At 41.7% G+C, this 23,776-nt stretch overlaps 1 protein-coding gene across 6 annotated transcripts in view; it reads right to left on the bottom strand.

The window, feature by feature from the left end:
• LOC108704406 (serine/threonine-protein kinase WNK2) overlaps positions 1–11,637 on the bottom strand; it is a 54,562-nt gene extending 42,925 nt beyond the window's left edge. For 2 of the 6 annotated variants that reach the window (XM_018240941.2, XM_018240943.2), the window contains exon 1: positions 10,368–11,395. In XM_018240941.2, the coding sequence (XP_018096430.1) occupies positions 10,368–10,958 (591 nt within the window). In that variant the 5' untranslated portion in view covers positions 10,959–11,395. Of the gene's footprint in view, positions 1–10,367; positions 11,396–11,461 lie in introns of those variants that run through there. The other 4 variants (XM_041561875.1, XM_018240944.2, XM_018240942.2 and 1 more) reach the window with 3 other exon arrangements.
• Positions 11,638–23,776: the final 12,139 nt, after the last annotated feature.

Genomic DNA, 23,776 nt, shown 5'->3' with positions numbered 1-23,776 from the left:
TATTTCCTTATACTCGTGTGACTGTCTCTACTTCCTTTGCACGGGGGAGTGTATTTCCTGGTACTCGTGTGACTGTCTCTACTTCCTTTGCACGGGGGAGTGTATTTCCTGGTACTCATGTGACTGTCTCTACTTCCTTTGCACGGGGGAGTGTATTTCCTGGTACTCATCTGACTGTCTCTACTTCCTTTGCACGGGGGAGTGTATTTCCTGCTACTCGTGAGACTGTCGCTACTTCCTTTGCACGGGGGAGTGTATTTCCTGGTACTCATGTGACTGTCTCTACTTCCTTTGCACGGGGGAGTGTATTTCCTGCTACTCGTGTGACTGTCGCTACTTCCTTTGCACGGGGAAGTGTATTTCCTGGTACTCGTGTGACTGTCTCTACTTCCTTTGCACGGGGGAGTGTATTTCCTGGTACTCGTACGACTGTATCTACTTCCTTTGCACGAGGGAGTGTATTTCCTGGTACTCATGTGACTGTCTCTACTTCCTTTGCACGGGGGAGAGTATTTCCTGGTACTCATGTGACTGTCTCTACTTCCTTTGCACGGGGGAGTGTATTTCCTGCTACTCGTGTGACTGTCGCTACTTCCTTTGCACGGGGGAGTGTATTTCCTGGTACTCATGTGACTGTCTCTACTTCCTTTGCACGGGGGAGTGTATTTCCTGCTACTCGTGTGACTGTCTCTACTTCCTTTGCACGGGGGAGTGTATTTCCTGGTACTCCTGTGACTGTCTCTACTTCCTTTGCACGGGGGATTGTATTTCCTGGTACTCTTGTGACTGTCTCTACTTCCTTTGCACGGGGGAGTGTATTTCCTGCTACTCGTGTGACTGTCGCTACTTCCTTTGCATGAGGGAGTGTATTTCCTGGTACTCTTGTGACTGTCTCTACTTCCTTTGCACGGGGGAGTGTATTTCCTGGTACTCGTGTGACTGTTTCTACTTCCTTTGCATGGGGGAGTGTATTTCCTGGTACTCATGTGACTGTCTCTACTTCCTTTGCATGGGGGAGTGTATTTCCTGGTACTCATGTGACTGTCTCTACTTCCTTTGCACAGGGGAGTGTATTTCCTGGTACTCATGTGACTGTCTCTACTTCCTTTGCACAGGGGAGTGTATTTCCTGGTACTCATGTGACTGTCTCTACTTCCTTTGCATGGGGGAGTGTATTTCCTGGTACTCATGTGACTGTCTCTACTTCCTTTGCACAGGGGAGTGTATTTCCTGGTACTCATGTGACTGTCTCTACTTCCTTTGCACGGGGGAGAGTATTTCCTGGTACTCATGTGACTGTTTCTACTTCCTTTGCACGGGGGAGTGTATTTCCTGGGGGTCAGTACTGTATGACAAGTTTACTGGTGATGTTCTTGGGGTACAGTTAGTCTCCCAATTCTTTGTGCTCAGTCCATCCAGTTCTTTCCCCCATATAATATAGCTCCTTTCTCTGATTGGTTTGCCTCTAGCAAAACCTCCAGTGATCTGGGCAACTTTACATCCCCAACAAAAAGCACCCCCCCCCCCACTTTATCACCCAATAGTAATTAATTGCTGGGTGAGAATTTTCTGCATTCAGTTTATATACAAGGGGCCCCAAGCTGACCCATCAGTCCAACTGCCTTACACTAGATCAACTGTCAGATAAACAGGGAGGGAATTGGGTCATTTGTCGACCTCAACGTTTACCCAATTCAACTGATTGTAGAGAAAGCTGCTGACATTATATTTGTCCTTCCTGATAACCCTGAGCTGTAAATACAGACCGGCCATAAAGCAACTCCCTCCATCACTGGAGTATTAACGGCACAAACTGGAGTATTAACGGCACAAACATATTTATTTCTGGAAAAGCCTTTGATCACTTGTTGGAAGTAGAAGTGAATTCGAAGAGCTGATTGGTCAAAAAAGATAAATATCAGGAAATATCATTAATATCAATACCACACGGGCAGGAGAACTAAAGTGACATTAGGGGACCAGGGGCCTCACAGAACACGTACAAGCCAAACACTTTGGGGGTTTGTCGGTTTAACTTGAACAAACTTTTACAGTTTTATTTTTTATGGGATCTCTCTGTACAGACTATGAGCAAACTTAGGGACTGTTCCTGCTGAATTGTGCTTAGTACAGGGAATACCTATGCTACCATAGTTTTATGGGATCTCTCTGTACAGACTATGAGCAAACTTAGGGGGCTGTTCCTGCTGAATTGTGCTTAGTACAGGGAATACCTATGTACCATAGTTTTATGGGATCTCTCTGTACAGACTATGAGCAAACTTAGGGACTGTTCCTGCTGAATTGTGCTTAGTACAGGGGAATACCTATGCTGCCATAGTTTTATGGGATCTCTCTGTACATATAGTTGATTGTAAGCTGTATGGGGCAGGGAACTTCTTTCCTCTTGTCTCTTGAAGCTTAGCTCTTAATCATTAATATATATGTGCATTGTATGTATTAGTGTATTGGGCAGTTGCATGAATGTATAGTTGTGCAATACAGCGCTGCGTTTATATAGTGAATAAAGTACCCCCACTTGTAAAATATAAGGATATTATAAGTTACCGAGGAGTCACATGACCAAATAAAAGTACGAGGCCGAAGGCCGAGTGTTTTTATACAGGTCATGGAACTCCGAGGTAACTTCTAATATCCTTATATTTTACAACTGGGGGTACTTTATTTATTATAATACACAAGTTTCAGTGAGTCATGTGACAGAAATGACATCAGAACTCACCGTTTATAACTGATGACATCAGAACTCACCGTTTATAACTGATGACATCAGAACTCACCGTTTATAAGGATATAATTTAAAAGATATTCATGGCTTTTGTGTATTATATATATATATATATATATATATATATATATATATATATATATATATATATATACACATACATACCTGTACATATATACACATCAGCATATGGAAAATCCCCCAGGCCCAGCCATCGCTGAATTCCTTGTATCTGACTCATCTGTCAGGGGATTGTGGGAGTTGTAGTCTTATCAGAGCCCAGATGCAGTATCTGTACAGAATCCCAACGCATTGCTCCTCCCCCTCCAATAATAAAGTGTTTGGTTGAGATACAAATAAACTCATCAAATATTTAGCGGCTGAAGTAACCCGCCTGGTGGGAGATGCGCCGGGGAGACGTGAGACTGAAACTTCCCCTTTACTCACAATGACAAACCAATGATACGACTCACTCCCAAGGACTCACCAAGGGCACCCACATATTAGTCTGCCTTATTTCTATGGCACCAACATATTCCCCAGCGCTGTACAGAGATTATACATCATTCCGATCAGTACCTGCCACAGTCAATTTGGACTGGGCTGTAGGTGGTGCCCATGATACTAACATTTAATTTCCCCTTTACTAGCGATGTCACAATGGAGAGCGACACTTGCCTATACATATATATAAATTCAGGGGCGGATTTATGTAAGCTGCGCCCCGAGGCCAGAAACCGGATGATTCACGTGCGCCCCCTCCCATGGCTGCGCGTCCTAGAAGTGTCGCCCCGCAGGTAAACCCGAGGATATTGGGTCGGCCAGCAGATCACTAGTTTACTGGTCCCTGTGTCAAATGAGGGGTGGGCGTGTCCTAACGGTCCCTGCCAGAAGCACAGTAGGAGGAACAGCCAATCACAGCCCTGCAGTCACACAAGCACAGACAGGCTTCAGTTCCCTATCAGGTCCTGCTAGCTGCTGATTGGTTCCTGTCCTACAGTGCAGTGAGCTGAGTGCACAGCCTGGGAATTCAGGGAGCAGCAAGTGGAAGAGAAGGGAGGGATTATTAGGGGTTTTGCAGAAACTTGACTTTTTTAAGCACAATATTTCTATATCTAAATGAGTATAACACACTGGGACATTCTTATTTTTTACACTGAATGTCTCCTTTAAGGGAAAGAGATGGTCTGGGGGAGGGGCAGAAGGGGTTAGAGGGGGGAAGGGGCGGGATTACTTTATTTTGCAGAGATAGAGGCAATAAAAGCAAATCTGATTACAGAGACAAACATATGACTGGGTCAAGGGAAAACCTTCCAACACAGTTTATTTCAGCCAAATTGGGGGGAGGGGGAACATTCTCATCTGCACCCAGAGATACAATGGGAGGGGCAGGTTCTGATTAGATTGGGCCGAGCCCTAGAGGATCTGTTTCACAAGTAGGGTTCCCAGCTTTTCTGGAAAAAGATACTGACCTTCCTATATATTTATCTTTATTCTCTATTAATAACATTGGGATCACTGACCTTCCTATATATTTATCTTTATTCCCTATTAATAACATTGGGATCACTGACCTTCCTATATATTTATCTTTATTCCCTATTAATAACATTGGGATCACTGACCTTCCTATATATTTATCTTTATTCCCTATTAATAACATTGGGATCACTGACCTTCCTATATATTTCTCTTTATTCCTTATTAATAACATTGGGATCACTGACCTTCCTATATATTTATCTTTATTCCCTATTAATAACATTGGGATCACTGACCTTCCTATATATTTATCTTTATTCCCTATTAATAACATTGGGATCACTGACCTTCCTATATATTTATCTTTATTCCTATTAATAACATTGGGATCACTGACCTTCCTATATATTTATCTTTATTCCCTATTAATAACATTGGGATCACTGACCTTCCTATATATTTATCTTTATTCCCTATTAATAACATTGGGATCACTGACCTTCCTATATATTTATCTTTATTCCCTATTAATAACATTGGGATCACTGACCTTCCTATATATTTATCTTTATTCCCTATTAATAACATTGGGATCACTGACCTTCCTATATATTTATCTTTATTCCCTATTAATAACATTGGGATCACTGACCTTCCTATATATTTATCTTTATTCCTATTAATAACATTGGGATCACTGACCTTCCTATATATTTATCTTTATTCCCTATTAATAATATTGGGATCACTGACCTTCCTATATATTTATCTTTATTCCCTATTAATAACATTGGGATCACTGACCTTCCTATATATTTATCTTTATTCCCTATTAATAACATTGGGATCACTGACCTTCCTATATATTTATCTTTATTCCCTATTAATAACATTGGGATCACTGACCTTCCTATATATTTATCTTTATTCCCTATTAATAACATTGGGATCACTGACCTTCCTATATATTTATCTTTATTCCCTATTAATAACATTGGGATCACTGGCCTTCCTATATATTTATCTTTATTCTCTATTAATAACATTGGGATCACTGACCTTCCTATATATTTATCTTTATTCCCTATTAATAACATTGGGATCACTGACCTTCCTATATATTTATCTTTATTCCCTATTAATAACATTGGGATCACTGACCTTCCTATATATTTATCTTTATTCCCTATTAATAACATTGGGATCACTGACCTTCCTATATATTTATCTTTATTCCCTATTAATAACATTGGGATCACTGACCTTCCTATATATTTATCTTTATTCCCTATTAATAACATTGGGATCACTGACCTTCCTATATATTTATCTTTATTCCTATTAATAACATTGGGATCACTGACCTTCCTATATATTTATCTTTATTCCCTATTAATAACATTGGGATCACTGACCTTCCTATATATTTATCTTTATTCCCTATTAATAACATTGGGATCACTGACCTTCCTATATATTTATCTTTATTCCCTATTAATAACATTGGGATCACTGACCTTCCTATATATTTATCTTTATTCCCTATTAATAACATTGGGATCACTGGCCTTCCTATATATTTATCTTTATTCTCTATTAATAACATTGGGATCACTGACCTTCCTATATATTTATCTTTATTCCCTATTAATAACATTGGGATCACTGACCTTCCTATATATTTATCTTTATTCCCTATTAATAACATTGGGATCACTGACCTTCCTATATATTTATCTTTATTCCCTATTAATAACATTGGGATCACTGACCTTCCTATATATTTATCTTTATTCCCTATTAATAACATTGGGATCACTGACCTTCCTATATATTTATCTTTATTCCCTATTAATAACATTGGGATCACTGACCTTCCTATATATTTATCTTTATTCCTATTAATAACATTGGGATCACTGACCTTCCTATATATTTATCTTTATTCCTATTAATAACATTGGGATCACTGACCTTCCTATATATTTATCTTTATTCCCTATTAATAATATTGGGATCACTGACCTTCCTATATATTTATCTTTATTCCCTATTAATAACATTGGGATCACTGACCTTCCTATATATTTATCTTTATTCCCTATTAATAACATTGGGATCACTGACCTTCCTATATATTTATCTTTATTCCCTATTAATAACATTGGGATCACTGACCTTCCTATATATTTATCTTTATTCCCTATTAATAACATTGGGATCACTGACCTTCCTATATATTTATCTTTATTCCCTATTAATAACATTGGGATCACTGGCCTTCCTATATATTTATCTTTATTCTCTATTAATAACATTGGGATCACTGACCTTCCTATATATTTATCTTTATTCCCTATTAATAACATTGGGATCACTGACCTTCCTATATATTTATCTTTATTCCCTATTAATAACATTGGGATCACTGACCTTCCTATATATTTATCTTTATTCCCTATTAATAACATTGGGATCACTGACCTTCCTATATATTTATCTTTATTCCCTATTAATAACATTGGGATCACTGACCTTCCTATATATTTATCTTTATTCCCTATTAATAACATTGGGATCACTGACCTTCCTATATATTTATCTTTATTCCTATTAATAACATTGGGATCACTGACCTTCCTATATATTTATCTTTATTCCTATTAATAACATTGGGATCACTGACCTTCCTATATATTTATCTTTATTCCCTATTAATAATATTGGGATCACTGACCTTCCTATATATTTATCTTTATTCCCTATTAATAACATTGGGATCACTGACCTTCCTATATATTTATCTTTATTCCCTATTAATAACATTGGGATCACTGACCTTCCTATATATTTATCTTTATTCCCTATTAATAACATTGGGATCACTGACCTTCCTATATATTTATCTTTATTCCCTATTAATAACATTGGGATCACTGACCTTCCTATATATTTATCTTTATTCCCTATTAATAATATTGGGATCACTGACCTTCCTATATATTTATCTTTATTCCCTATTAATAACATTGGGATCATATCACTGACCTTCCTATTTATTTATCTTTATTCCCTATTAATAACATTGGGATCATATTACTTACCTTCCTATATATTTATCTTTATTCTCTATTAATAACATTGGGATCAACCATAATTTTTACCGGCCAGGTAGCAACCCTATACCCAAGACTTATAGGAAGAAAAATAAAAGATTGTGCTGAACCAATTAACAGTGGATGTGGCACCTCGGGAACCAATCACATTTCTTATTTGAATTAAAAGCCGAGATCCACAAAGTATCCTCTTCTATTTCAGAAATGAGTCCAGAGGGGATGTAATTTCTTCATAGAATTCAGAACATCTTTCATAATTTTACACTTTCTTCGTGTTTAAACCCTCTGGACTCATTTCTGAAATAGAGGAGGAAACTTTGTGGATATCGGCCTTTAATTCAAATAAGAAAGGTGATTGGTTGCCCAGGGATCCGGCAATAGCATTGAAACACGGAAGATCGATTAAACAGAGGGCTGGACCGCAAGATGGAACGCACAATAACATAAAACGGAAGGGTAACCATAGCAACCAGCCAAAACCGGCTTTTATAAGGAAAGCGGATTGGACCAGCGAAACGCGTCAGGCAGTGGGGACAGAACGACAATGTGCAGAGAAGAGACACGAGGGAGAAGGATCCGACTGGGCAACCTGCAAACACGACCCATTCATGAACGTTTCTAATGAAACAAATGTGAGTGATTTTAATTTTTAAAAAAGTTTTATTAAAGCAAATGACACGATATAAGCCTTAGTTTTATATGTGGAGTCGCATGGAGCGACGCAGGAGGAGGAGAGCAGCGCAGATATTATTACATGCAAGTGTCAAACTACCGTCTTGTAAGTGGGCTTTTCAACTAGTGTCCCTGGAAGTATCTGCAAAAAATCCCACTTGCTGAAAGAATTTAATGGTCACTTTAGAGGGAACCACATGATTTTCTGGTACATGTGAAAGAACAAATCCGAATTTAAAGGGGAAGTAATATATCACATCACCAATTCCCCATGCCAACAGGTGGTGTTTAAATGAACTTTTCTCCTTTTTTTTTGACAATACTAAACTACATTTTGCCTTTTTTGTTTTTGTCCTTTGTTTCTCTCTGTTGGGGGTGCCCAAATGTATGCACCTGTCTAATTTTGTTATGATGTATATTTTCTGTTACTCCAATAAACTTGATGTCACTGCTGAAATACTACTGTTCCCATAAGGCAAGTTATATATTAAAAGGAAGTTGCTACTGTAAAAGCTCAGCCAATGAGAAACAAAACTCCAAAGAAGGGAAAGGGGTTCCCAAACTATTTCATATGACTGTATATATATATATATATATATATATATATGAGATGAATGAGCCATGTATCCAGGGATTGGGGGGGGTGCTGTCTGTTCCAATTATTGAGCTTTGGTTATTGCCACTTACTAATAAAAGGGGCCGGGCAGCAGCGCACAAGTCAATACATCTCAATCCCACAAGTAATCAGGGCTCTGCATCTCCCACTCAGTAACGCTTATGCTGCTCAGCACAATTCTTATATGAGACACAAGATTAAAGGGCAAGTAAGACAATAATGGCAGTCAAGTTGTAGAATTAAAGGGATAGCGACATATTTAGTAGGAATAAGTCACTGAGTCCCCCGATTACTGGAATCCTCATGGCAGCTCCCACAGTCAGTTGTTAAATTGTGGGAGACAAGTACTCATTGTTGACTCTACGGGAGGTTGGGGGGGAGCAAGGGGATTAGTACCAGTGACATTTCTATCTTGTAGCAGTAACAGAACATTCAAGCGGACCAACACCATCATCAGAACCACTGACTGGGTCACAGGTCTCCCCTGGGGGTTCTGTCACTGAACCAACTGCCGGACCCCCCTGGGGCAAAGCTACTGTAGGGCCAATAGCACATCAGCCAGTCAAGCCAATCAGGTAGATCTGCAAGTTGGCACAACCCATGAGAACTTCACCAATAAAGGAAGGGTAAAAATCTGATGTCATCATAAAGGAAGTGACAGCACAGAGCAGAAATATAAGTGAGAAACATGACTTCATAAAAGGACTTATGTATTAGCTGCCATATTATTTGTAACTACACCCCCCAATAGAACAGCCCCATCTACTGGCAAATATACAATATCCACTGCAATATGACTCCTCCTCCCATATGTATAAATACAAATATACAGAGAAGGAATGTTCTGGGCACACAATAAGCTATACCCTCATACTGTACTGTCTAAGGGAATCAATATGGCACCTCCTCCTCCCATATGTATAAATACAAATATACAGAGAAGGAATGTTCTGGGCACACAATATGCTATACCCTCATACTGTACTGTCTAAGGGAATCAATATGGCACCTCCTCCTCCCATATGTATAAATACAAATATACAGAGAAGGAATGTTCTGGGCACACAATATGCTATACCCTCATACTGTACTGTCTAAGGGAATCAATATGGCACCTCCTCCTCCCATATGTATAAATACAAATATACAGAGAAGGAATGTTCTGGGCACACGATAAGCTATACCCTCATACTGTACTGTCTAAGGGAATCAATATGGCACCTCCTCCTCCCATATGTATAAATACAAATATACAGAGAAGGAATGTTCTGGGCACACTATACCCTCATACCTGAAGGAACAGGTTCCCTAAACACACAGACAATCAGCTGATAACAAACAGTGACCAATGGCAGAAATGGTTAAATAAAACAAAATTTATATAAATACAGATCATGTGATATTGGTGCATCAGCCACAAAGTGAACTCTCTCCCCCTTGTGCTAAATTGGTGCAAACTCACTGCAGCACAATGATAAATTCGCAGATGGGTTGGAATGTCTGAGGCAGAGATTTACGTGTCACGTTGGCGCATAATGGGTACAAATTGGGGCGTGAGGAGGAGACTGGGCTGTATTCTTATGTAAGAGGCCCACTTAGCTACTGCTGAACTAAAACTCCCAGCATGCACTGGCTTTCTGAGGCTAGCAGGGAATGCTGGGAAATGTAGTTTAGAAACTGTTACCACAACATATTTTTGATTAGAGATGAGTTTTGGGCTTGAGGGACTTACCTGCAACTCACACCAGGCCACCTCCACCCACGTGTCCGTGTCCAACCCCTTATAGACCGTCTTAAAGGAGCCTCTTCCTATTTCAATATCAAACTTCAGAAACCTTCCATGGGGAGAGGTAGAGACGGCCTTTATATCGGCCTCCTCCTCATCCTCCTCTTCCTTCTCTTTTCTGCACTTTGGGACATCTTGGGGGGTTTCCGCTTTCTCTTTATTCTCAGGGTCCCCGGGTTGATCCGGTTCTGCTTTTGCGTCGCCCCCTTTAGTAGAAGAACCTTTAGATTCGGAGACTTCATTGTCCAGTCCCGGGTCGCTGACCCCCTGAGACTTCTTGGCAATGGCTCTCCGTGCCCTGGAGATGGGGATGAGCTTGTTGTGGGGCCCAGTTAAATCCAACACAGGGGGGGGCTCGTCTGGGTCCGAGTCCAGGACAAACCTTCTGAGGAACCTTAACTTGACTCTGGGAGAGACGTTACAGTTCAGCATCGCACTCGCCCCCCCTCTTTCTCTGGGGGGCTCAGGCTGGTCACTGGGGGGCTTAGTGTTACTGGGGGGGCCCAGACATGACGCGGCACCTGCTCTGCTTTCCATCAGATCCTATTGGGGGGGCAGATCCATCCAATGGCCCCCGGATGCTGGAGTCATGGTCCCTCCTGGGAAACTCAATAGATTGACACGCGGGGGGGGGGCAGTGACGCATGAATTGTAGCCCCCCCACTCTCTGCTCAACGACCCACTTGGGATTCCCTGCGGGAGGCAAAGACACCGTTACAGACCCCTCTGGTGTGGGGGCTCAGCTCAGGGGGTGCGGGGGTGTCGGTGTCTGAGGAGGAGAAGGTCCCATTAAATATAAATGAGATTGTGAAGGTGCAGTGGGGGGGGTCAGTGATGACTCAGATTAACCCCCTCACTACCAGTCTGGGACTGACAATATCTCAGGCCTTTGTCACATAAACACTTGTCTCCTGCCCCCCCAGGACTCACTGCCCCCCCACAGACGCCCCAATCCCCGACTCCACACGCTTCCCCCCCAACATGCGCATTTGAAGCCCCAGTCCTGAGTGTGTCCGGGAGGGGTCGGGGGCGCGACTCACCGTCAGGATTGGGCCGATATGACCCCCCCGCAGTCTCAGTCCCGGGACATTGAAGTGACAGGAGCTCCGGGAGGGGTCGCTCAGCGGCCAATGTAGGGGGAGGGGCTCCTGGACCAGAATGAAAAGGCCCCGCCCAGTCCCACTCTGCCCCGCCCCTACATCCTATTAACCCACGTGTTTCCTACCCTCACCCCCACCTGCCTCAACCACTATGTCTATTAACCCCTACTGACCCCCCCGACCCCTCCTATACCCCCACACCTGAACTCACGTGACTGCAGCAGCTCCACCTCTATTAACCCCTGACTGCCGGCATTAAAGGGCAACTGCGCCAACAACTGTTTTTGCCCTTAAGAAAGAGAATTAAAATCAAACTTCCCCCCAATTCCTTCACCTTCCGCTCTGTAGTGAATCCTACATACAGAGAAGCCTCCTAGCTTTAACCCTTGCATGTCCTACCTACATTAACCCTTGCCTGCATTTCGGACCCTGCACTTCTTGCCTCACTTACTTTACTACTCAAACTCCAGCTTTAACCCTTTCCTGCCTGACTTAACTCTGAACTAGCTCCTGTGTACATTAACACCATTATGTACCTCTCTACCCCTTACTAATAGTCTATTAACTCCAGCATCTGCTCCTCACATTAGTCCCTAATATTAACCCTTGCCTAATTTGCAAGATCTACATTAACCCTTTCACAGGGGCAGGTCCAGTTCCAGTCAGTGTCCCATTTTTTTACACCACTCAGTCCCCCCAGAAGAGAGAAATAAAGGGACAGAGAGGGAAATTGGAGCAGAAGGAGCAGAAGGAGTAAAGGGTAAGAGAAACAGAAGGATTAGGGTTGAGAAGCTGCAGCAAGTGAATGGGAGTCGGATATGGCAGATACATAATAAGCCTCATAAGCCACAGCCCTAAGAGTTTAATGGGAAAGTAAAATAGAGTATTTGGAGATACTGGGAGACCAGAAGGGAATGAATTAAAGAGGTGATTTACCTTTAAGTTAAACTTTAGTATGTTATAGAATGGCTCATTTTAAATAACCTTTCAAATGGTCTTCATTATTTAAATTGTTTATTTTAAGTATTTACTTTTTCTTTTTGACTCTTTCCAGCTTTCAAATGGGGGTCACTCTGTAAGGCTACAAATGTGTTGTTATCATTACTTTTTATTCCTCATCTTTCTATTCAGGCCTCTCCTATTCATATTCCAGTCTCTTATTCAAATCAGTGCATGGTTGCTAGGGGAATTGGGGCTGTAGCAACCAGATTGCTGGAGAGCTGCTGAATAAAAGGATAAATAAGTCAGAAACTACAAATAATAAAAAGTGAAAACCAGCTGCAAATAGTCTCAGAATATCCCTCTCTACATCATACTAACAGTTAATTTAAAGGTGAACAACCCCTTTAAATAGGCACTAATCCCTGCACTTTACTCAATAGTTGCTGGACTGCAAATCACAGGATACTTTAACACATTATCAAGATTGAAGCATGCTGGGAGGTGTAGTCCAGCAACATCAGGGTTGTATTCTTACAGTAATACTGCACAGTTTCTCAGCCCTGATCAAATATGTCCTTTATCCTCATGTCTTATTCCAGTGTCATATAATGGAATAAACAATATCAGCATTCTCATTGGGCGATTCTATTGCATCTGTAATTGTTTTTGGTCAGTTGAATTCTTATTGGTGAACTGGTTTCCACGTGTCATTAAGGGTTTTCTTAGCTTCTATATAGAACTAGGGGGCACAGTGGTTGGGTTAAGGTAGGGTAGCAGGGAGGGCTGCAGGGAGTGGTGCAGGGAGTGGTGCAGTCTCATCCATAAACAGTGAGTGCATGTGTCAGTGAGTGTGTGTCAGTGTGTCAGTGAGTGAGTATGTGAGTGTGTGTTAGTGAGTGTGTGTTAGTGAGTGTATGTGTGGAGGGGCAAGGGAAAGGGACCCATGGGGTCTCTTTCTTTCTGCTTCATCTGAATTTTGCCCCCTGCTGTTGCCTTATTCTTAAATTCTTTCTCCATGAGATTTTGCCTTCTGCCTTCTTTATTCTCTTTTCTCAATCCTCTATCCTTTATTCTATATCCTCTATTCTCTATCATCTACCCTCTATCCTCTATTCTCTATTCTCTATCTTCTACCCTCTATTCGCTACCCTCTATCATCTATTCTCTATCCTCTATTCTCTATCCTCTATTCTCTATCCTCTACCCTCTATCCTCTATTCTCTATCCTCTATTCTCTATCCTCTACCCTCTACCCTATATTCTCTACCCTCTATCCTCTATTCTCTATCCTCTATTCTCTATCCTCTATTCTCTATCCTCTATTCTCTATCCTCTATTCTCTATCCTCTATTCTCTATCCTCTACCCTCTATCCTCTATTCTCTATCATCTATCCTCTATCCTCTATTCTCTATCCTTTATTCTCTATCCTCTTTTCTCTACCCTCTACCCTCTATCCTCTATTCTCTACCCTCTATCCTCTATTCTCTATCCTCTACCCTCTATCCTCTATTCTCTATCCACTACCCTCTATCTTCTATTCTCTATCCTCTATTCTCTGTCCTCTATTCTCTATCCTTTATTCTCTATTCTCTACCCTCTATTCTCTATTCACTATCCTCTACTTTCTATCCTCTATTCTCTACCCTCTATTCTCTATTCTCTATCCTCTGCCCTCTATCCTCTATGCTCTACCCTCTATCCTCTATTCTCTATCCTCTACCCTCTATCTTCTATTCTCTATCCTCTATTCTCTACCCTCTATTCTCTATCCTCTACCCTCTATCCTCTATTCTCTACCCTCTATTCTCTATCCTCTACCCTCTTTTCTCTACCCTCTATTCTCTATTCTCTATCCTTTACCCTCTATCCTCTATTCTGTATCCTCTATTCTCTATCCTCTACCCTCTATTCTCTATCCTCTATTCTCTATCCACTATCCTCTATTCTCTATCCTCTACCCTCTACCCTCTATTCTCTATCCTCTATCCTCTATCCTCTATCCTCTATTCTCTATCATCTATCATCTATTCTCTATCATCTATCCTCTATTCTCTGTCCTCTACCCTCTATCCTCTATTCTCTACCCTCTATCCACTATTCTCTATAATCTACCCTCTGTCCTCTACCCTCTACCCTCTATCCTCTATCCTCTATTCTCTATCATCTATTCTCTATCCTCTATTCTCCCTTATTCTTCCACTTATCTCTGCACTGCCATGTTGACCACAGGACAAGGTGGGAACCTCAGGGGGTAGTTTATCAGTGGAATCAAGAAGTCTCCCCTGTGCCATAAATAACGGAATATCAATTCTTATTGGCTGGGAATTTGGCTCCTTTAGTGCATCATACACACTCACACTCACATACACACTCACATACACACCCACACTCACATACACACTCACATACACACTCAAACTCACATACACACCCACACTCACATACACACTCACATACACACTCACATACACACTCACATACACACTCAAACTCACATACACACCCGCACTCACACCCACACTCACACCCGCACTCACACTCATATAAACACTCACATACACACTGACACACTCACATACACACTCACCTTACACACTCACACACACACACTCACATACACACTGACACATACACTCACCTACTCACACTCACACACTCATGCACACACGCTCACTCACTTAAACATACACTCACTAACACTCACTAACACACAGTTGTAACAATGTCATTAAGGGGAAGTTAACCCTACATGTTCCCCGGTGGGTGATGAATTCAGATTTCAAGCTCTCACATCCATCAAGCCCAGTGACATTTGGTCAATACCCTATAGGCAGGAGGAGAGACATAATACAAATCTACTGGGGGGGGGTAGGACAGTTTGTGAGCAGAGGGATATTGAGAGAATGGAAAGTGATGACAGAGAGAGTCAGTCCCGCCCCCGAGGGTCACACAGACACAGGGGTCACAGAGTAACATTTTCACCAGAAGGGCCGGGGTATTTACACACATGGGGGGGAATCTGTCTCCCAATAGAATGCGAGAAACTCCAATCCCAGCAATAGGCACAGAATACAGTGATGTAACCCTATGGGAGGGGACACCCGGCAATTAATTACCCCCTTTATTTGCTCTTTATTTGCCCTTTATTTGCTCTGAGAAATGGACATTTCCTTGTTAAACAGAGAAATGGTCTCACTAATTACAATGTGCTGCGTCTGTAATGGGAACGTGTGATTGGAGGGATAGTAATGATGTGATTATCTCTGGCTTTCTTTTTAACCCGTGAGCCACACTCAGATGCAACACAAACATTTAAAAGTTCCTGGGTGCCAAATAAGGGCCGTGATTGGCTATTGGTTGCCCCTATGAGGACTGGCAGCTACAGGAGACTCTGTTTGGCAGTACAACTGGTTTTTATGCACCAAAACTTGTCTCCAAGCCTGAAATTGAAATATAGTCACTTCTGCTACTTTGTGTAAGTAAGGGGCTTGAGTAATTAGGTACAATAGCAGTGATGGGCTGATTTCCCATTTCTACATGAATTCCCCAGGCCGGAGTGTGTGGAGTGAGTGTGAGTAAAACCTCAATACAATATTTGAAATAAATGGAGTGAGTGTGAGTAGATGGAGCAGGTCTCCGAGTTCCTTCCCCAAAGTAGTTACACCTTATGAGTAAGTTTTCTTTGCTTGTGGAGTTGCTTTAAAGGGGATTTTCAACTTACAAACACTATTTCAGTTCAGATGTTTCAGATTGTTCATCAGAAATAAAGACTTTTTTCAATTACTTTCCATCTTTTACCGTTTTAACAAAATCGAAGTTTAATGTTCATGTCTTTGGTGTTTCAGTCTGAGCTCAGTCTTTGTGACATTTAGTTGATCCATTAGTTGATCCATTAGTTGGTCCATTTAGTTGATACAATAAGTCGATACATTTAGTTGATACAATTAGTTGATACAATTAGTTGATACAATTAGTTGACACATTTACTTGATACAATTAGTTGATACAATTAGTTGATACAATTAGTCGACACATTTAGTTGATACAATTAGTTGATACAATTAGTTGATACGTTTAGTTGATACAATTAGTTGATACATTTAGTTGATACATTTAGTTGATGCAATTAGTTGACACATTTAGTTGATACAATTAGTTGATACATTTAGTTGATACAATTAGTCGATACAATTAGTTGATACAATTAGTTGATACAATTAGTTAAAACATTTAGTTGATACAATTAGTTGATACAATTAGTTGATACATTTAGTTGATACAATTAGTTGATACAATTAGTTGATACATTTAGTTGATACAATTAGTTGACACATTTAGTTGATACAATTAGTTGATACAATTAGTTGATACAATTAGTTGATACATTTAGTTGATACAATTAGTTGATACATTTAGTTGATACATTGAGTTGATACATTTTTTCAGTAGGATCTATGGGGCAAATAAGTGCAACTATTGTATCAATTCTAACAGTTGCCTTAAATGACTCTCAGGGATTCTGCTCAGCAGGGACAAACATATGGATCAACTCATGGATCAGTTACAGGGTCGCCGACCCTCCTCCCAGAGCTGCTTTAGAAGGTGAAAAATAAAAATTTACACTTCAATAATAGAGAAACAGTCACACATAGACAATAGAAAGTGTTTGGAAAAAGTCTTTATTTCTGATGAACTGTCTGAAACCAACTGAACTGAAACAAGTGTTGGAAGTTGAACATCCCATGGCCCATGTTGTGCACATACTGAGAGTTGTATCCAGATGATGTGCCCCATATTCCTCCATTGCACCTGCTGTGTGGGAAGATGTGAAAGGGTCAGTTCGAGGGGTTCACACCGGACAGTCAGGCACAGGGGCTGCTGGTGGGAAAGTTAGTAACTCAACCTGCTGAGTAATAAATGAAGACGTTTCACTACTCATCTGAGCAGCTTCTTCAGTTCAAATGATTGTTATGGGGAGTCCTCGGCATATAAACTCTTCCACTAATCCAATCACAATGGTGCAATGAAACTATCCAAAGAGCTGACATCTGAAACTCACAGAGGTGTGAATGTTGTGTAGTTGCTGCGATAGGATTATCATTGTGTCGTGCAACTCAAGGAGACAGGTATTACTTGTGAGTTGCATGAATGGAAGAGTTTATATGCCGAGGACTCGCCTTCAGTTGAACTAAAGAAGCTGCTCAGTTAAATAGTGAAATGTCTTTAATGATTACTCAGCAAGTCCAGTTGCTTTAGAGTTACTACTACTAGTTACAACAATAACTGCTTCAGTGTTCAGCTGTAACATGTAGGGAACTCTACAGGGAACCCTGAGTATCACTCCTGTATTATAAAGGATAATGTACCCCCTACTGTAAATGATAAGGATATTAGAAGTCACTGAGGGGTTGTTCTGTGACCATATAAAGGCACAAGGCTGCAGGCTGAGTTATACAGGGAACTCTGAGTATCACTCATGTATTAGAAGGGATAATGTACCCCCTACTGTAAATGATAAGGATATTAGAAGTCACTGAGGGGTTGTTCTGTGACCATATAAAGGCACAAGGCTGCAGGCTGAGTTATACAGGGAACTCTGAGTATCACTCATGTATTATAAGGGATAATGTACCCCCTACTGTAAATGATAAGGATATTAGAAGTCACTGGGGGGTTGTTCTGTGACCATATAAAGACACAAGGCTGCAGGCTGAGTTATACAGGGAACTCTGAGTATCACTCATGTATTATAAGGGATAATGTACCCCCTACTGTAAATGATAAGGATATTAGAAGTCACTGAGGGGTTGTTCTGTGACCATATAAAGACACAAGGCTGCAGGCTGAGTTATACAGGGAACTCTGAGTATCACTCATGTATTATAAGGGATAATGTACCCCCTACTGTAAATGATAAGGATATTAGAAGTCACTGGGGGGTTGTTCTGTGACCATATAAAGACACAAGGCTGCAGGCTGAGTTATACAGGGAACTCTGAGTATCACTCATGTATTATAAGGGATAATGTACCCCCTACTGTAAATGATAAGGATATTAGAAGTCACTGAGGGGTTGTTCTGTGACCATATAAAGGCACAAGGCTGCAGGCTGAGTTATACAGGGAACTCTGAGTATCACTCATGTATTATAAGGGATAATGTACCTCTTACTGTAAATTATATCATTAAGCATCATTTATAACTAAAGACATCCCGAAGAATCATTTATAATGATAGATATGGACATATGGGTTGTGTTATAATGTGAAATATTCCCAGTATTGAGCTGTGATGAGTAACAATATTCTCTGTATATAGGGTGTATATGTTTCTGTGAATACTCACAGCCAGGAATTTAATTATGTGATACATTAACCCCTTCCTGTGCCCTGTATTTGAAAGATTAGGTGGGAGAAGTAGAATATGACAATATTAGAAGCATATAGGGGTTCAGTAAATAGGAGTGTGAGGAGTCCCTTTTGCCTCTTTAAACAGTGGGGAGTAAGTGAATGGGTTAAATCACACATTTGAACCTTATGTCTGACACTATAATGAACTAAGTGACTCCTTGTTTGGCCAATAGCTTGCGGCTTTCATCATTGTTCTGGTGACAGAGGAGGAGGATTCTGCGCATACTGATATCACATTGTTCACAAAGGTACCAAAGTCTTGAGCTATACGCGAGTATCTCCTGTACATTCCCATTGCTAGGGGGCAAGAAATGTCTCTTGAGTCTGACACTCCCCTCACTGGGGTGCAGTTTATTTTGGTGTCAAGGGAGGGGAACAGAGAATCAGATATTAAAACAAAGAACACAATATTTAATGTGAACCCATAACAAATCTTCGGATTACATGCCCCCCACAGATGTCAGACTTACTGGTCTATACATGCTAGGCAGAGACTGTGATCCTTTTTTAAATATTGGAATTACATAAATTTTCCTTCAATCCATACCAGATATAATGAGGGTTTTTTTTTTTGAAAATTCCATATTCCCCCTATATTGATATTCTGCCCCTCCCTGTAATTTTGATGATTCGCATTGGTTGCCAGGGTAACTGATTGATGCTAGATCTATCACTTTATGTTCCGTGTTAATCTCGCTGCTCCAACTATTGTCTCTATCCCTGAGTAGCCCCTACTGAACAATAATGTTAGGAAGAGCGCCCCCCAGTGAAAGAGAAGGATATTGCATTTGCTAGATTTGTCCCTAAAATCCAACTTTTTCTCCCCAATTTCAGTTCCTATTTGAGCGAGTGGAAGGGGTAGCAAAGGCCACCACTATTGACCTGGATGCCCATCAGGTATCAGCTGTCTGTCTGTCTTGCAATCCTGGCAAACCAGGGAGGCACAAGGGCAGGTTTGTTGGCCACGGGGAGAATAGAGAAATGGGAAGAGATGGGCGGAAAGAGACTTTATAATTCATTGTTCATCCTGAAAACACATTGGCCCAGTGTCAGGCCAAGTAAATAAAAATTGCCCAACATTGGTTGGTGATGGTCCCGGGTGGGAGGGACCTCCATCTCCTTGAAACAGGGGCTGGCAGAAGAAGAGTTGAGTGCCCAGAGCACCCAACTGTAGCCCCCTAGTCACGTGCCTCTTCTGACAAACCCTAGTCCAACCCTGAATTGCGCTTGGTCTCAATTAGCAATTTGGCACCTCAGTCATTAACACTTTCCACGCCCATTAATAGTCACTTTCACATAAAATAAGAAGGAATATTTCATGTATAGGGGATTGTCTGGGATTATCTGGTGAGTCAGGGATTGTGGGACATTTGTGTTGTTTATTAACCGCACCTTTCTGCTTATAGGGAAATGGGCACGACAGGGACTTTATGGAAGAAAGAGACTGTATATTATAGACGTGTATAACCCACACATTTATCACAATGCAAAACGTAAGAGCTTTATATTATTGTAGCTGTTTATATCTCTTTCTGAGATTAATATTCTGTGTGCTGTGCCCTCCCACTCCTGTCTCCCCCAGTGTGTTACCCACCGACCCCTGTCTCCCCCAATGTTTTTACCCACCAACCCTGTCTCCCCCACTGTGTTACCCACCGACCCCTGTCTCCCCCAGTGTGTTACCCAGATCCCTGTCTCCCCAGTGTGTTACCCACCGACCCCTGTCTCCCCCAATGTTTTTACCCACCAACCCTGTCTCCCCCACTGTGTTACCCACCGACCCCTGTCTCCCCCAGTGTGTTACCCACGACCCCTGTCTCCCCAGTGTGTTACCCACCGACCCCTGTCTCCCCAGTGTGTTACCCACCGACCCCTGTCTCCCCAGTGTGTTACCCACCGACCCCTGTCAACCCCAGTGTGTTACCCACCGACCCCTGTCTCCCCCAGTGTGTTACCCACCGACCCCTGCCTTTCCCAGTGTGTTACCCACCGACCCCTGTCTTCCCCAGTGTGTTACCCACCGACCCCTGTCTCCCCAGTGTGTTACCCACTGACCCCTGTCTCCCCAGTGTGTTACCCACGATCCCTGTCTCCCCCAGTGTGTTACCCACCGACCCCTGTCTCCCCAGTGTGTTACCCACCGACCCCTGTCTCCCCCAGTGTGTTACCCACCGACCCCTGTCTCCCCCAGTGTGTTACCCACCGACCCCTGTCTTTCCCAATGTGTTAACCACCGACCCCTGTCTCCCCAGTGTGTTACCCACGATCCCTGTCTCCCCCAGTGTGTTACCCACCGACCCCTGTCTCCCCCAGTGTGTTACCCAAGACCCCCGTCTCCCCCAGTGTGTTACCCACAGACCCCTGTCTCCCCCAGTGTGTTACCCACCGACCCCTGTCTTTCCCAATGTGTTAACCACCGACCCCTGTCTCCCCAGTGTGTTACCCACGATCCCTGTCTCCCCCAGTGTGTTACCCACCAACCCCTGTCTCCCCCAGTGTGTTACCCACGACCCCTGTCTCCCTCAGTGTGTTACCCACGACCCCTGTCTCCCCCAGTGTGTTACCCACGACCCCTGTCTCCCCCAGTGTGTGACCCACCGACGCCTGTCTCCCCCAGTGTGTTACTCTTGACCTCTGTCTCCCCAAAGATGTTTTCTAATGGTCTCTATTTCCCCCAGTGTGTTACTGACTGGCCCCTGTGTCCCCCCAGTGTATCATTAGTGTAGTAACTGCTCCTGTATGAAAATAAAGGGAATATGAGGAGTGTAGAGGAGGCCATAGACGTAACAATTACGATCTTTCTTGGAAAAGATGTTTCCAAGAAAGATCGTTCATTCCAATACACACGTGTAGAGCTGAATCGTCAGATATACAATAGAAACAATAGAATTCTACCTGTATCTGATGATTCAGCACTAACAATGGCCCATGTTTGGTTCCCTTCAAAGGCACCCGATCAAAATTTTCCATCCAGTCTGATCGACGAGCCAAGTCTTCTGCCGATATTGGTCGGCTCTTTTTCCACTGTACAAACACCGAATATTTTACGAAAATGTGTTTCTTATGATTTTATCTGTGCGTCTATGGCCACCTTAAGTGTGGGTGCAGTTGGGTTAGTAATGTTGGGGGGTGAGTGGTATGAATTGATGATGCCGGTGCTTGTGCCCATGAAGAGGAAGGTTGAGTTGGATTGGGGAACAGAAGACAAGGAATATCTGAATAAAGTGGAGACTCATGTGAGGGGAGCCCTGAATGAGGAACGGCCAGACATCATTATATACAATGCGGGGACTGATATCCTGGATGGGGACCCTCTTGGGGCCTCTCTATTCCCCCTCAGGTAAGTGACATGGAATGCCCGGTGCAGTTATAACCTTCCTATTTCACATTTAGATCTGGGAATACAAGGGTTAGTTCATAATAATAATTCATAATAATGTTACTGGAATATTTTATTCTGAAATTGAATTTTCATGTTGTGGCTCTTCCATGAGGGTCTGAGGAACATGAGCCGACCCTCCAGCAAGATCCTTATAGTCACATATTCTGCCCGTTCTTCACCCATTCATATTCTTTATAACTTTAAAGCATCATTAAAAGGGATGAGATTGTATACGGCATCTCCAGAAGTCAGCGCATTCCTATTTTAATGGTGACCCCGGGGGGCTATCAGAAACGCACGGAGAGGATCATCGCTGACTCCATTGGGAACCTGCAAAGCCTGGGCCTCATTAAATCACCAGCCAAGACTTGACCACAAGGGGGCGCCAGCAATGGAACACTAGAGTGTGTTATGTACTTATGGGGGTGAGGTGCAAAGAGATGGGGTTCAGCAGGGGGCATGCAATAATAGACTCATCTATCCCGTCTCTTATCATGCTGGAAGAAGTACATATATTTCCAGACTACAAGAAGTTTGAATGTTTGGATTATAGGATAAGATCACCGCTTTCCATGGTGAGTCCGGGTGCTCATGCCCCAGAGCAAAGGGCAAGTAAGTCACAAAGATTTGATTGTAGGCAGCACCAGTCCGGAACATCATGAAGTAGAATCCAGGAGCCCAACATTTAAATAATACAAAAAGTCTTAATTTTACATTATGTATAAAAAAAAGCCTTACGCGTTTCGTGTCACTTAATCATAGGCTAACATTCTTTGGACAAGTACATGATATTTAAAGGAAAAGGAGCCAATAGAAAATTGTTTAGGCAGAGTTTGTAAAGCTAACCAATGAGCTTCCATATGTCACTGCCTCTAGTGGCTCATATATAAAATACACATTATATAAGTAATATTAAATTCCAAGGGTACAAAAAAGTTTTCATTAAACAAAAAAAAAAACAATAAAGTACAAAAAAAATCAAATTCAGGATTTAACCCAAAAGGTTGCCTGATATGATATACACTACATGAACACAATGTAAAATTGCCAATTAAGTAATATTATGTAAGTATATTTATATATATATAAACGGTTTCATTAAATAAAACAAGAGATATCGAATTCAAAATTGAACCCCAGTGGGAAACCGTTTATATATTTATATAGAGATATATTTACATAATATTACTTAAAGGGGTGGTTCACCTTTACATTAACTTTAACGTAGTGTTATAAAATGGCTAATTCTAAGCAACGTTTTAACCGGTTTTCATGTTTTCGTTCTTATAGTTTTTGCATTATTTCCCTTCTTTTTTCTGACATTCGATCTTTCAGTTAGGGGTCATTGACCCCCATCTAAAAAACAAATGCTCTGGAAGGCTACACATTTATTGTAATTGCTAATTTTTATTACTCTCCTTCCATTCAATCTCTCTCCTATTCATATTCCTGTCTCTAATTCAAATCAATGCAGGTTGCTAGGGGAATTTGGGCCCTAGCAACCAGACTGCTGCATTTG

The sequence above is a fragment of the Xenopus laevis genome, chromosome 4S (genome assembly GCF_017654675.1).
Source record: "Xenopus laevis strain J_2021 chromosome 4S, Xenopus_laevis_v10.1, whole genome shotgun sequence".
Classification (NCBI taxonomy): Eukaryota; Metazoa; Chordata; class Amphibia; order Anura; family Pipidae; genus Xenopus; species Xenopus laevis.
The sequence above is the reverse complement of the archived record's forward strand: the minus strand, read 5'-3'. Positions and strand labels throughout refer to the sequence as shown.